This window comes from Mauremys mutica, chromosome 12, assembly GCF_020497125.1.
Source record: "Mauremys mutica isolate MM-2020 ecotype Southern chromosome 12, ASM2049712v1, whole genome shotgun sequence".
Lineage (NCBI taxonomy): Eukaryota > Metazoa > Chordata > Testudines > Geoemydidae > Mauremys > Mauremys mutica.
In genome coordinates this window covers 23262423-23275547 of record NC_059083.1, presented here as the reverse complement: position 1 = coordinate 23275547, position 13125 = coordinate 23262423, and the positions used below count along the sequence as shown (strand labels likewise).

General features: G+C 53.2%; 2 protein-coding genes across 2 annotated transcripts; both read right to left on the bottom strand.

Annotated features, from left to right (window-relative positions):
* Positions 1-339: 339 nt before the first annotated feature.
* On the bottom strand, positions 340-5173 carry LOC123346631 (butyrophilin subfamily 1 member A1-like). The gene is made up of 4 exons (XM_044984109.1): positions 5162-5173; positions 3576-3750; positions 1876-1935; positions 340-979 (listed from the first exon to the last, which is right to left on the bottom strand). The coding sequence occupies exons 1-4, from the start codon at positions 5171-5173 to the stop codon at positions 465-467; spliced, it is 762 nt and encodes a 253-aa protein (XP_044840044.1). The 3' UTR covers positions 340-464.
* Positions 5174-5252: 79 nt separating this feature from the next.
* LOC123344929 (zinc finger protein RFP-like) lies at positions 5253-9506 on the bottom strand (the record flags this gene model as incomplete). Its single annotated transcript, XM_044981437.1, has 3 exons — positions 9116-9506; positions 5878-5973; positions 5253-5303 (listed from the first exon to the last, which is right to left on the bottom strand). Coding segments are annotated over exons 1-3 (345 nt in total), but the record flags the coding sequence as incomplete, so codon positions are not given.
* Positions 9507-13125: the final 3619 nt, after the last annotated feature.

The following is a 13125-nucleotide window of genomic DNA, read 5'->3' as shown; positions in this document are numbered from 1 at the left end:
ATAGCTGCCCATAATGCACCACTCCCAATGCCGCTGCAGATGCTGCAAATGTGGCCACGACAGTGCGCTGGTAGCTGTCAGTGTGGCCAGACTGCAGCACTTTCCCTATTCAGCTGTATGCAGGCAGGTTTAACTCCCAGTGCTGCACAGCTGCAAGTGTAGCCATACCGTATATCCCTGCCACCTCACAGCTGCCTGTACCCAGCCCGGCTGTTAGTTCTGCCCCCTGCCCAGCCCCCACCTCTGCCCCTCAGGGCCCCTCTGCTCCTCCTGCAGCCCCAGAGGTTCTTCCCCCTCCCCAATCCATCCCTGGGGCTGCAGGGAAGGGGAGGGTCTTCCACAGGTCATAGACATGAGGAGTCAGGGGCTGGGTAGACAGGAGTCCTCCAAGGTGATAGAGACTGGGTTGTGTGAGGCTAGAAAGGCTGATTTCTGGTTCTCCAGTGGGATATTCCCCACCCCTCTCAGGGACGCAGTCGGAGCCGGGCTCCCAGCCACACCCAGAGCCAGGGTCGGATTCTCTCCCCATGGATGGAGCCCGGCGGGAAAGTGAAGATCGGGGCCTCGTCACCAGCATCGATAAATGTCACCTGCCCCCGGTCACAGTCCAGACAAACCCGGATCCTGCTGGGGACCCGGCTCAGGGCCAGGGGGGTCGCAGGGTCGGTGAGAACATGGAAGTGACGCTCCCACCACTCCACAGCCCAGATCCCCCCCTCAGGGCTAAGTCTGATCCATCCCTTCCTCCCCACAGACTCTCTGGCCACCCCCACAGCCCAGAATCCCCCATCCCCGACCTCCACCTCCCAGCAATGTCTCCCTGAGGTGAATCCCTCACAGCCCAGCACACAGGCCCAAGAATCAAATCTCTCTGGGTGGTTGGGCAATCGCTGCTGTGTGTCTCCCCGTGTCACACATTTCCCATCTTCAGACAGGACGAGGCTGGGATGAGCCGTGTCTGGATCCAGAGTCACATTCACTGGAGAGAGACAGAATCAGAGCGTTAGGGGCAGAGCTCAGCCCTGGGGGAGGCTGGGACCATTTCTCACACTTCCCAACAGTCCCATCCTGGCTGGGACAGGCCTGGATCCCAGGGAGCTGCCTCTATCCTGGGCACCTAAGACTGAGCAGGGATGTCACTGCAGCTCCTCAGTCAATATAATGGCATCTTCTTCATTAGTTTTTCATTTGCTTGCCGAGGCTTCAGCTCCCTCGTCCCTCTGCTGGGGCTGCTCCACACCCAGTGTCACAGTCACAGCAAGGAAGGTTTTAGTGAGGAGGGAGCAGAGGAGGCAGGTACCAGCTTTGAACCCCAGAGGGAAGCTCTCTCCACTAATGCAGCCTCCAATCCCAGGCCAGGGAACAGAGAGGAAGATGCCACACTGGGGAAGAGCTGCTTAAGAGCAGAGAGTAGGAGGTGGCATTGAGTGGGGTAGCCCCTTCCCTAGAGAGAAGGGAGGAGCTGCCAGCATCATTGGGAGAATATCTCCCCAACCCAGGAAGCAGTGAGCAGCTCCAAAGGGAGAGCACAGCCCTGCCCAGAGGAAAGGCAGGATGTTGGAGTAGTGGATGAGGGAGACCCCCCAGCACTGGGGTAAAGCAGAGGGATGTGTCATCCCGCAGGGCAGAGAGCTCTGTTCACAGGCTGCTCAGGGAGAGTTTTTCTGGTCAGCTGCGTGGGCATGAACTCAGCACTAAGGTTGGTGTCAGGAGTGTTTGTGGGACTTAAGCGTGGGAGCTCCTCACTGTTCAGTGTGTTGTTTTTTAGGGCTCTGTGTGTGTCGTAGTTGGTATCGGTTTGGCTGGTAACTTTAGTTACAATCTCATGAAGATGTTTTCTGATAATTTAAAAACAATCTCCAGCTGCAATCTCACCCTGTCTAAATGTTCCTAGGGATCCTCCTCTTTTCATCTCTAGTGCAGATGGCAGAGTGTCTGGAGGGGGGAAGGAGAAAGGAGATGAGATTTCAGCCTTTCATATTTATAACAGCGTCCCCACTCTCAACTCATAGAACTGTCTTTTAATTATGACAGAGAAACACACCAAGAAACAGTCAGATATTTAATATAAAAAGGTCTGAAACCATCTCTTTCCTCTCTCATTCAGGCATCTCCCAGCAATGGAACCAACGTCCTTGCAGCCTCACAAACATCCCAGGACAGACAATCTGTCAGTGAGATTTACTTTTCCCTCCTCATCCCCTCCCTCCCTTCAGACTCCAGTTGGTTTGTCTCATTCACTCTCTGCCTTTTGTCCTAACCTAGACCCAGAGCCTGCAAAGACTTTGGCATAAAAGTAACTTTTCCCACTTGGGTCCCTTTGACACTAACGGGATGTTGAGAGTTTGTGAAATCCTGGCTCTAATTGTGAGCTGTTGGGTCTGTTTACTCAGTGCCTCTACAGAGAGCAGCACAACGGGGCCTCGTCCTCCATAGGCAGAAATAGAAACAATAGTAAAACCATTTTATAAATGTGGAAATTGAGGTGGAGGAAGGTTGACTCAAGGGACAGATTCACCTGTACCAGCAGGAGAGGGGTGACTCTGCTGTTCAGTGGCTGCAGGGGCTGGTGCAGACCTTGGCACAGGCTGAGGAAGTTCTGAAGCCAGCCGGAGTTACATCCCTGTGACAATGGTCCCGTGTGTCTTGCCCAGAGTGCAGCGTATCAGAGAACCAGCTTTACACTGCACACCTCCCTCTGTCCCTCGTCCACCCCCCCCTTCCACCCCCCCTCACCTCCCCCACCCCATTCCCAGCCCTCTCAGGAACAAGCCTTGTGTCTGCAGCTGCTGGGGAGGAGGCACCAAAGGCTCCTGTGCTGGAGGGATCCCTGACCATGGGGGAGGGGCTTTCTCCTTCCCTACAGCCCATTTGGCCCCGACTAGCTGCCGTATGGGACCAGAGCACAGTGATGGGTTAGGTCCACCTTTGAGAAATGTGCCCCATGGTTTCTGATGGGGCAGTGGACGGGGAGGGCTCTGAGCTATAGAGAGTTCTTTGCCGCATGTCTGCTGTTGGGTCTTGCCAAAATGCTTGGTATTCAACTCACCACTATATTTGGGGTCGGGAAGGAATTTTCCCCCAAGTCAGATTGGCAGAGAGTCTGGGGAGGTTTCTGCCTTCCTCTGTGGTATGGGGCATGGGTCACTTGCAGATTTAAACTAGTGTCAATGGTGGAGTCTCTGTAACCTGAAGTCTTTAAATCATGATTTGAGGACTCCAGTAACTCAGCCAGAGGTTAGGGGTCTATTGCAGGAGTGTGTGGGTGAGGTTCTGGGGCCTGCAATGTGCAGGAGGTCAGACTGGATGATCATGATGATCCCTTTTGGCTATAAAGTCTATGAGTTTGAGTCATTTCTTTCTTTAACAGTAATTGTCATGGCAGGGCATATTTTTGGTAGAAATAAAGGTTTGAATTAATCATCCTGAGTAACTTGGACCCGAAGTGCGATACATTCTCACCCAACAAGTAAATAGAAGCATCATCTAATTGTGAACCAATTGGCCAGAGACATTCTCTTCCCTCACTCTCAGAGGCTCATCCCAATTTCCATTCCCAGATCCCTTCTAGGTACCTTTGAACTTCCCCAGAGTCTCCAATACCACAATAGTTTTCTGGGAGAAATCACTGACTCGCTCTTCCAGTTCAGGAGAAGTCTCCTCTGGCTGCTGGAACTTCCTCTTCTCACACCTAGAGAGAAACAATTTCAGGTGATTATATTTTACTGTGTGACTCCTTATAAGTTCTGGCTAGTGAGTTGCTGCTCTAATGGGCCTGGAGTTAGAATTCCTCGACTTCTCCCAGCCTCAGAGCAGATGCAACACAACCCAGGGCCAAGCAACCTTCCCTTCAAGGACTCATTAATATTCTTCAACTCTGGCCTGGAGAGATCAGCTCTGGGGACAAAAGGGGAATTGAGTCTCCATGGCCAATTTACTCCTTGGCCTCCATGCTCTGAGGAACAGGAGGGTCCCAGGTGACATGCTGTAGAAATCTGCCTCTAGGAACTAGACTGAGATACCAACTCCCCCCTCCCCACCTCATTCCACACAGGTCTCCAAACAGTCCTCAAGTTGGAAACACTCTTGACAACTGCTGGCCTGGGCTGAATAGTGACCAGTGCCCCAGCAGTGACAAGCCCATATTCCATCCCCACAATCCTGAAGCGGCCAGTCCCTCAGGGAGGTGACATCTCTAGGAAATACTTGAGGTCAGTCCTTCCCACTGACTGGAGAATTCCAGAGTTTTCTCTACAAGGGTGAGAACCTCAGGATGAAGTTGATGGGAGAGATTTGTATCCAACATTTGACCTTCCTCACACATTTTGCTGTAGAGCCCTGAGGATGTGGTGCTAACATCACCACCAAGTTCCTTCCCAGCGTTGTGAGGTGTGAGGAGGAGTGAGAGAGAGACACGTACCTGCTCAAGGTGCTTCTAATATCCTAGAAGAGAGAGAGACAAAAGAATTTCAGTCCCCTCTGACACACACACAGGATTCCAGGGAAGGGATTTTGCAAATATGGGGAAGGGAGGCCCTGTCCTGGCCCAGGGTCATGGATTCCCTGAGCTAATGGGGCTTTTCCATCTCTCATATCTCTGTGTCTGTGACTCTGCAAAGAATAATAGTTATTCACATGTGAGCAATGCACACGCCGAATTACACTATGGTCTCCGACTACTGGACTCCAGTGCTTAGGATTCAGGAGCCCTCCCTTCCCTGTGTGGGGGTCTGGCATGTTTCTAACGACAGGTGCCAGTTTCCAATTGTCCCTGGGGGTGCTCGATTCCACCCTCACCCCCACTCCACCCCTTTCCGCAATGCGAAACCCTAGCGCTACTCTTCCCGCTCCCACTCCACCCACACTCTGCCTCTTCCCCGCCTCCTCTCATGAGCACACTCCCTATCCGCTCCTCCCCCTCCCTCCCAGCATCTCCTGCACACAGTCGAACAGCTGATTGCAGCAGGAAGATGGTGCTGGAAGACGAGGATCGGCAGGGCTGCTGGTGGGCAGCAGTGAGGCGGGAATCTGCCTGCCCTGAAGCAGCCACCTGCGTTTCTCATTCAGTCTCACCTGCAGGAATTCACTCGCTGGCTTCTGACACTTCCCCTCCATCTCACTGATCAGCTCACTGAGATGGGAAATCTGCTCAGAGAATTACTGACATTTTCATTCCGTATCTTCACAATTTCCTCATCCAGCTTCTCCAGCTGAGCCAGCAGGAGTCGCTCTTGTTCCTCCAGGAACTGCTGCAGTTGGTGAAATTCAGACACAATCTTCTGCCTCTCGGTTTGTGTTTGTTTCTGTATGAAAATAGGAAAAGGGCTGGTCAGGTACATGGGTGGAGCCCGGGGTCCTTTCATGGAGAGCTGAGTGTGCAGGAGAAAGAACTTCATTGAAAATCCTCAGATTTCTGACATTTGACTCTACCTTGTGGGTACTAGGCAGGGGATTCTCTCACACCTTCCCCTTTGGCCCCTGTATCTCTGAAAGGGATGTTTCTATGCCTATCATGGTCAGCATATTCTGTTATTTATGATCTCTGGCAGGACTCAGCACTACACTGACAGAGACACCAGGGAAGATAAAAGAAGAAAACATTTAAAAAATGCACAAAATGACCAGACACAGGGGACAGCACTTCACGGGGACAGTCAGTTCACTTGGGGAGGATTTCTGGGAAAGCCACAAGGGCTAGACATTAACTCATCAACTGCAGTGGAAGCTTAGGGCTTGTCTACACATGGATCTAACCCAGCAATCCAGGATCATGGAGAAACACACACAAGTCCCATGTTCACGTAGGCCACACAGGAGTCTGCCTCCAGCAGGCCTCCCACTGCCAGTCCCAGCTGGTTCATAACAACAGGCACCTACCAGATATTCCCGGCAATTCCCCTCTCCAGTTGCTTTCAATCCCAGCAGCTTTTCTCTCTCTTCCCTCAGAGTCTTCAAATGGGCCTGGATTCTTTCCTGAAGAAACAGAAATGATTTGGGAGGTTTCATCTGGATAGTTGAGAGGTGCTTGGAAGTGGGTGTTTTTCCACCTGAAACCCAAGATGACTGTGGTTCTAATCGCTTTGTGACATCAGGGCCACCAAGGAGATAAAATCTTACTAATGGAGACTGGGAGCATGTTCTATTCCGACTTGTTACCAATTCTGGTTCAGTCTTTTTAGTAATTAGAGAGAGATCTCAATTATACCCAAGCTTTACTGGCATTTGTGAATTGATTAGGGGTACAGCACATAACAGGGCACCAAAGTCACATGAGGGTGAATCAATAAACCAGTTTTGTAGAAGGTTTAACAAACCAAGTGATACAAATCCCAGAAGCAACCAGGGTTTAAATAGGGGCTGGGATTTCAGGCCTGCAGCCCTGGGGACTGCACTGGTTGGGCAAAGCTGGTCTAAGCACCAGGGCAAACCCCATGAGATGTCAGGAGACCATTCGTCTGGTTGGAAGTTGCACAGTCCCAGTTTTATGGAGCACTATCCGTGTCTGGTAGGGACTTGGCACTGGACGTGGCTTTGTCTGGTGCAAAAGGGAGAGGAGGAGACTGAGGATGCAGGAGGACACCTGTGAGAGTGGGGGCAGGGCTGAGGTGGCACCTTCATGGAGAATGATGCAGGTGGGGACAAGCTGAAAAAGGCGGTGGTGGGGCCCACACAGGATGACTGATACTGGTGAGGACGGGCTTATGCAGGCAGCTGTGGGCATGTCCTATGTTCTGGGGATGCCTCAGTGACCACCCTAATTAGACATGATGCAGGTTTGTATAAAGAATGGTTGGTATTTGACCTGCACTGTTTGGAGCCCCTTTGTGTGCAGACTGAAGGTGCTCGGGGTCCCATGCAGCGTTTAGCCCAGTGATCTCCTCTAGTGCAGGCCGGCGGCCTCAGAGTTTAACCCCTCATGGAGCAACACAGGAGTTCAGAATCCCAGTGAGAAACCTCCTCTCCCTGCTGGGCCTGAGACCTTTATCAAGGCGTCTCTCCCTCCTAACGGAGACACTTCATCACTGGGTGGGGCTGATGCTAAGATGTCAGCATGGCAAAGTGGTTCGGGTCTTGGACTGGGTCTGGGGAGATCTGGGTTCTATGCTAAGGTCTGTCACTGACATGCTCGGTGACTATGGGCAACTCGCTGCCCCACTTTCTCTTCCCACCTTTTGTGTAGCTAGACCAGTGGTCACCTACCAGTCGATTGTGATTGACTAGTCGATCCTGGAGACTTTCCCAGTCGATTGCGATCTCCAGCAGCTGTATGGCAATTCCAGAAGCAGCCAGCTTGTCCGTGCAGCCTGGGGTGAGGGCAGGGTTCTCTGCACATCGCTTCTTCCTGCAAGCATCACCCCTGCAGCTCCCATTGGCCGGGAATGGGAAACTGTGGCCAATGGGAGCTACGGGAGCGGTGACTGCAGAGAGGGGCAGCGCGCAGAGCCACATGCCTCTCCCAGGGTCTACAGGGGCATGTTGGCCCCTTCCAGGAGTGGCGAAGGGCCAGAGCAGGCAGGGAGCCTGCGTTAGCCCCACTGCACCTATGACTGGGAGCCTCCCAAGGTAGGTCAGTGCTGCCCAGCTGGAGCCAGCACCCGATATCCCATCCTTCACCCAGCATCCCTTACCTCCTCCTGCACCCTAACCTCTTGCCCTAGCCCTGACCCTCCTCCCAGAGCCAGCACCCCCTACCCATTCCTGCACCCCAACACTCTGCCAGAGCCCAGAGCCCCCTCCTGCACCCAAACTCCCTCTCAGAGCTTGCACCCCTCACCCATCATGCACCCCAACCCCCTGCCCCAGGCTCAGCCCTGAGCCCCCTCCCACACTGAAATCCCTCGGCCCCAGCCCAGAGCCCGCACCTCCACCTGTATCCCAACCCCCTGCCCCAGACCAGTGAAAGTGAGCGTGGGTGGGGAATGGAGAGCAATGGAGAAAGAAGGGCAGTGGTGAGCTCCAGCCGGTTCGCACCGGTTTGCGAGATCTGATTGTTAAATTTAGAAGCCTTTTTAGAACCGGTTGCTCCAGGACAACCGGTTCTAAAAAGCTTTTAAATTTAACAAAGTCTCGGGCAGCTGTCCACCCGGTCCAGCTCACCTCCCCCTCTCCCCTGAACGCTCCGCCCTCCTTCTCCTCCCTCTCCCCTGCTTCCCGCGAATCAAATGTTCGCGGGAAGCCTGAAAAAAGGAGCAGGCAGGTAAGCCGGGCGCTGGGGGGAGGGTGGGATGGTGCGTGCATGGCCCAGTCCGGCTCCCCCTGGCCCCGGCCGAGCGCCCCAGCCCGGTCCCAGCCAAGCACCACCGGCTCAGGCTGGTCCCGGCTGAGCGGCTTGGACCTGGCCCAGCTCAGGCCCCGCGGCTCCGGCCCGGCCCGGCCCGGGAAGTCGGGCCCGATGGCGCTGGTTGAGGTCCCGGTGGAGTGGATCTGGTCCCGGACCCAGGCAGTGTGGTAAGGGGGCAGGGAGCAGGGAGGCGGTGTTTGGTGGGTTGTGGGGGGGTCAGGGCGGTCAGAGGGCAGGGAACAGGGGGATTGAATGGGGGCAAGGGTCCCGGGAGGCAGTCAGTAAGGAGCAAGGGTTGGATGAGGTGGTGGGGGCAGTCAGGGACAGAGAGAAGGGGTGGTTGGATGGGGCAGGGATCCCGGGGGGGGCATCAAGAATAAGAGGAGAGGTTGGATGGGGCTGCAAGGGGCAGTCAGGGGACAGGGAAGGGGGGATGGGTCAGGGGTCCCGGGGGGGGTGTCAAGGAACATGGGGGGTTGGATGGGGCATGACCCCCCGGGGGGACACAACCCCCTCATGAGGTGAGGAGGAGGGAACCGGTTGTTAATATTTTGGCAGCTCATCACTGAAGAAGGGTATGGAGTAAGTGGGGCTTTGGGGAAGGGAAAGGAGAGGGGCCTTGGGGAAGGGGGGTAAATCCTACTTTCAAGCCTTGATATTTTGCCTCTGCTGCCGCACTGCCAGATGGTTAATTTTGTTATCAGCATCTCCCGTACAATGAAGACTTTAAAGAGCTGAATGATGAGTCACACCCGTGACAGGGAACTCTCAGTGAAATTAGCCTGTCATTAAACCCCAGAAGTTAACCCATTAAATTTGACAGCAATTCCCTACCTTGTACTCCTGGGCAGCCTCCTGGATGGGAACCACCATGTGAGTGCGGTGAGCCCAGGATCTGTCGCACACCACACAGATGGGGGTTTGATCCTCTTCACAGAACAGTTTCAGAGCCTCCTGGTGTTCCCCACACACCCCGTCTCCTCCTGTTCCCTTTGCTGCCTGTAAACTCAGCCACTTGGCGATCTCTATCATGTTTCCCAGCTGCCTGTTGGAAAGCTCATGCTAAAATAAATTTGTTAGTCTTTAAGGTGCCACAAGTACTCCTGTTTTTTTTCTGTTGCACAGTTTCTCTGCGCCGAGGACAGGAGATGTCTGTATCGGATCCCTCCCAGCACTGGGTGATGCAGGCTCAGCAGAAATTGTGCCCACACTCCAGGATGACAGGTTCCGTGAAATACTCCAGACAGAGGGGACATGTCGCTTCCTCCTGGAGACTTTCCACGGGGTTCTCTGCAGCCATGACTCCCTGTGGCAGTGGAACAGGCTAAGTTTCAATTTCCTGAATTCACGCTATGCTCCGCCTGCAGCAGCAAGGGGGTGTTTTCTTTCCTGAAAATGACTCCTGCTGTTTGCTGAGCAGGAAGGACCCAACCAATTTCTCCCCTGGAGGCTTTAGTGAAAAAATGTACAGTCACACCTGTGACAGGTAACTTTCAGTGAAATCAGCATGTAATTAAAACCCCAAAGGGCTCCCGGCTTGTAATCAGCCCTTGTGCTGGTGGGGAGGGTCACTGAGGCATCTGCCTGTGAGGATGAACCTGCAGGAGCAGGAGCTGGGTGTCAGGAGTGATAGGCTGGGCAGAATTTTTTTTAATAATACATAGTTTTGACAGATGATGTTTGTTTTAAGCAATTTCTATATTTATCTATTTAAACTTTCACAGCTGCACAACAATCTGGGTTTTAAGCATTTCATTCCAATTACAATTTTCACGGTTGTGGGAAATTATGGGGGGATTAGACAATATTTTGGTCAGACCAGAACTATTTAATGACACTAGACACTGAGATTCAAAAAGTTGAAGTTTTAGAACTGTTAAAATTGTCTGTGAGCAGCTAAATCTCCTCCCTCCCCCAGCAGCTCCACCAGGGCAGTAAGCCAGTGCCTCCCCCACCACACAGGGTCAGGGTTAGGGTTAGGGTTAGGGTGAGGGCAAATAAAATACTAATATTTACTATTTATTATGATTAAATATCATGATTTGGGGGGGCTGGCCTGATTTAAGGTTTTTAAATGCCTGGGGTTGGCAGTGATGTGCCAGTGAGAATTCAGACCATAAATCTCTCTCAGTTACCCAAGGGAATCCCCTAAATGAGCGTCATCGTTGATCTATACCAGCACAGTGAACAGAAAGGGGAACAGACACCGAGGACAAGCTATGGGAACGCACAGGGAGCTGGGCTGTGGGCCCCAAGCAGGACATGAGCAGAGTTCCCCCAGGCCCAACAACACCAATTCCGGGCCCCAGGGCAGAACAGTTAATGGGCCCCCACTGGTGCCCACATGCACAACCTGCGCCCATATGGACTCCGTCTGCCTGACATTTGGGCAGTGCTGCGCTTGTGCTGGCTGGTGCCCAGTGAGCTGTCAACTGCGCTGCTGGGGGCTCTTCCAGCATGGTCAGGGCTTCCACATGCCCACCCAGCTGCCTTCGCTCCTGCCGCTAGTACCACCCACGTGCCATAGGTGCTGACTTTTAGTTGTGCCGGTGGGTGCCCCATCCCGGCTCCTCCTCCTTCCCCGAGGCCAAGCCCCCACTTCACCCCACTCCACGGCTTCCTGCACCTGCTCTGCCCCCTCCCCCAGGTCCCTTCCCCTGACAGCCTCCTCCTACCCACTGCTCACTCCTTTCTGCCCCCTCCTGCCTTAAGGGTGAGGTGTGTGTGTCTGGGGGGGCTCAGTCTGTCCCCAGAACTGACAATTTTCAGCATATTTATACATCCCTTTCACTGGTATCACAGCAATGTCATTATTAAAATAGCAATGAACTACAGTGTTACATTACCATGAATTACAGTGTATTAAAATCATTACACTCAGCTACAAGCTGCCTTCACTGACACCCCTGTGTAAAGACACTGTGTTCACTCTGTGCCTCACCCCGGCTTAGCGCCTGGTTGGGAGCTGAGGGCCACTGATGGCTGTGGGAAGAAGGTGGATGGGAGACACAAGCAGTGGGGAGTTTTACCCCCTCTCCTTTCCTATCGCTCTCCCTGCCCCTTTCTCTCGCTCTTGTTTCTTTTCTAAGTCCTTGCTCCTCTTCCTGATGTTTCCCCCTTCTTGCTTCCCACCCGTGTCCATTTTCTCATGTCTCTGTGCTCCCCATCTCCTGGGGGCTCTGTCTAGTGCCCGCTCCCACCCACCCACTCAAAACAGCAGAGGAGGTTCCCCCTCCTCAGGTAGGAAGGGTGGCCTAGTGGTTCAAGCACAGGCCTGGGGCTCAGGTGTGCTGGGTTTGATTCTCTGCTCTGCCCTTGACTCCCCATTTAGCCTTGGGAAAGTCACTTCACCTCTGTGTACCCTAGATCCCACCTGCCAGGTGGGGCTAATGCTGATCCTGCCTCTGAGGCTGAATCCCTTCATGGCTGTGTGGTGAGGGGGGAACTGGAGATACCAGAGTAGTTTGGGCTGAATTTCTCCACAGCCGGAGAGTGAGAGCCAGCTCCACACAGAGGGCATGGGAGAGAGAGGGACTCAGCTTTCAGGGCTTCAGCCCAACATCTTCTTGCCCCCCACCCCACCCTGCATGGTTCCTGCCGGAGTCCAGGGGTTCTCCTACCCACCCCTGGCCAGTGCGGCTCCTGCCAGGGTCCGGGGCTTTTCCTTCCCCTAATGTGCCACTGCACCCATCCAGCGCATGCGACTAGGAGCCCTGCAGCCTGCTGGGGCGATTTCAAAGGGCCTGGGGCTCCCAGCTGCTGCCCCCACTACCAGGCACTGGCAGCTGCCGCAACTAGAGGCCCTGGACATCAGACAGTGGGTTCCTGTTTGTGGGTTGCTAAGCAGAGAGACACAACCCTCTGCAGCCCAGATATAGACACCTATCCATGAGAGGGGTGTGACTTAGAACAACCCTTACCCCCTTGTCGGCATCTCCCATTAGCTAACTTACAAGGCTCCCCACCTACTGAGGTGGCTTTAGTGAATCTCATTGTAAGGTGCCTGTGTCACCCTAGCATTGTCTAGGGAGTTTTGGCCCCTGACTCAGCTTTGAGGGTCACAGTGCTGCTGTCCCTGTGATTTTCTCACTGCCTAAAAATTACTCACTGTGATTCTCAGCATTGCAACACCTGAGTCCCTTCATGGATCACACCCTGTGCAAACAGTCACCTCTCCGCAGAGCACAGCTGAGCAATTCCTGATTGACATGGGTGTGCACAGGACAGAGACAGAGCACAGGCTGGAGAGTGACACATCACACAGTAAAATCCAAACTCTCTTCCCAGAGGCTCAATATTCCTTGCAGCTGGAACATTAAAGTGGAACAAACAAGAATTATTGTTTGTAATGTTTTATTTACAGTAAGTTGCTGGAAAGTAGCAAAGTAAAAGGAGCTAAGAAGGAGCTTAAATAACCGCAGCACGGCCAGGAGATCCCCAGCTACTGAGAACAGTTTTCTTTATGGCACTAAAATTGCACCAATGGCCAGGAATTAATATAGGGAATTAATGAGCTACAGTCTTACTTTCAGTAACATGTAATAAATCTCCCTGTCCCGCTCACGTTCCCTTTCATAGAATCATAGAATCATAGAATCTCAGGGTTGGAAGGGACCTCAGGAGGTCATCTAGTCCAACCCCCTGCTCAAAGCAGGACCAAACCCAACTAAATCATCCCACCCAGGGCTTTGTCAAGCCTGACCTTAAAAACCTCTAAGGAAGGAGATTCCACTACCTCCCTAGGTAACCCATTCCAGTTCTTCACCACCCTACTAGTGAAAAAGTTTTTCCTAATATCCAACCTAAACCTCCCCCTCTGCAACTTGAGACCATTACTCCTTGTT

Bases quoted from the DNA above. Each gene is read 5' to 3' on its own strand.
- LOC123346631 (XM_044984109.1), bottom strand. The intron at 1,936-3,575 runs GTACCTAGAAGG...TCCCCCCTCCAG, and splicing joins GACTCTGGGGAAGTTCAAAG to ACACTCTGCCATCTGCACTA. The intron at 980-1,875 runs GTGAGATTGCAG...GTCTCTCTCCAG, and splicing joins CCTAGGAACATTTAGACAGG to TGAATGTGACTCTGGATCCA.